Below are 1,556 nucleotides of genomic sequence, written 5' to 3'. Positions count from 1 at the left end.
CGGCCAGCGCACCTTCCCTCCAGCTGCTTGGACGGCATGAGGTCGGCAACCGGCTTCCAGCTTTGACAAGACTCTCCTCCCCAAAGAGTTGCACCAGGGCTCTCGTGCATGAAGCCTTCCGTCTGATCCTCCAGAATCGCGCCTGAACAAAAGGTCGTACTACTCCGCTGCTTGAATATTAGGGAGGCACTGTCCCGCCTTGCGTTCCCCAAACACTCACTCCTCCCGCCTCCCGCGCCGGCGGGCTCTAGCTCGGGACCGGAGGAGTGGACCACCTCTCCCGGGAGGTCCTCGAGTTGGGCGGCAGCGGGGCATGGGGGAGGGAGGGGGATACAGACCGCTCCACGCAACGTCCGCAACCCGACTTTCCTGGTGCATTTCCGAGGGGCAGGTGTACCATCGAACTGGCGCTCCCCGTCCTTCACCCGTTCCCCGCCTCTTGGCTTCTCGGGGTCGGACCTCGGTACAGGGCCTCGGCGCGCCAAACTAACAGGCCTAACCTGTCCCCACCCGCAGTGACACTCAGGAGCGCTTCCCTGGAAGGTGAGCCACGCGGAAGAGGCGCCTCGCCCGCGAGGCCAGACCGTTAGTGAGTGTAAACAAACGCAGAACTGCCAGGAAGGGTGCAGCACGGCAGGTGACGGGGGAAACGCGCGCTCACCGTCCCGAGGACTCCAGGAGCTCGCACAGCACACGAGCGCCCCAAACCCGGGCAGACCCGTGCACACCGACGCGCACAAAGGAGTTCGCGGGGATCCCCGCCGCCACGAGTCCCCCCCGGGCACTTCCTCCCCTGGACACTCAACCCTGATACACCGCACCCCGGCGCCCGCGTTTACCTTTGAGCAGGCAGATGTCGGTGCGCTCGGCGTTCCGGCGCAGCGCCTGCACGACCAGCGACACCGTGCTGTCCTCGCGGAGGCTCTCGGCGCGCGGGCTGCGCTCGTCATAGACGATGACGGCCGAATAGAGGCCGGATCGCAAGCGGGAGCGCACCTCCTCCTCGGCGGGCAGGATCTGCTCCAAGCTCACGGAGCCTTTGGCCCGCCGACGCACGATGGTGTTGCAGCGCACGTTGACCGAGCCTCGGATGTAGCCCGCGCTGTGCGCCAGGAACGGTCTGCAGTCCAGCAGCAGGCACTTGCCGCCGCTCAGCAGCCCCAGGGCGCCGCCGCCGTTCTCGTCCCGGTTCATCAGCCTTTTGAGCACGCTGCAGTCCATCTCCCGCAGCTCCTCCACCGTCACCATGGTGGCTGGGAACCGGGGCTGCTGGCACACGAGGCGGCGAACAACAGCTGGGCGGCTGGAAGGGGCGGGCGAGGGCTGAAGGAGGGCGCGTGCAAAAGTGGCCAGAAACTTGGCCCGCAGGGACTCGCACAGGAGACCGTCTGGTTCCCAGTAGCTTTCCTTCCGCAGTCTCGCAGTCACAGAACAGTCCGAGCAGCCTCGGGCACCCGGCAGCACCGCGAGGTGCGAGGGGGAGGCGACGGTGAAGGGGGCTGTGTTTACGCGAGTGGGCCTAGGGCTCCCTTCTGTCGTGGCCTCTTTGTATTTTG

The 1,556-nt window shown here is 66.3% G+C and overlaps 1 protein-coding gene across 1 annotated transcript in view; it reads right to left on the bottom strand.

Moving 5' to 3' along the window:
* Positions 1 to 1,550, bottom strand: part of DUSP4 (dual specificity phosphatase 4) — an 11,495-nt gene extending 9,945 nt beyond the window's left edge. The window contains 1 exon segment of the mRNA XM_015565266.1: positions 840 to 1,550. Within this exon segment, the coding sequence (XP_015420752.1) occupies positions 840 to 1,248 (409 nt within the window). The 5' untranslated portion in view covers positions 1,249 to 1,550.
* Between the last annotated feature and the right edge of the window lie 6 nt (positions 1,551 to 1,556).

Source organism: Myotis davidii, unplaced genomic scaffold, assembly GCF_000327345.1.
Source record: "Myotis davidii unplaced genomic scaffold, ASM32734v1 scaffold93, whole genome shotgun sequence".
NCBI classification, from domain to species: domain Eukaryota; kingdom Metazoa; phylum Chordata; class Mammalia; order Chiroptera; family Vespertilionidae; genus Myotis; species Myotis davidii.
The sequence above is the reverse complement of the archived record's forward strand: the minus strand, read 5'-3'. Positions and strand labels throughout refer to the sequence as shown.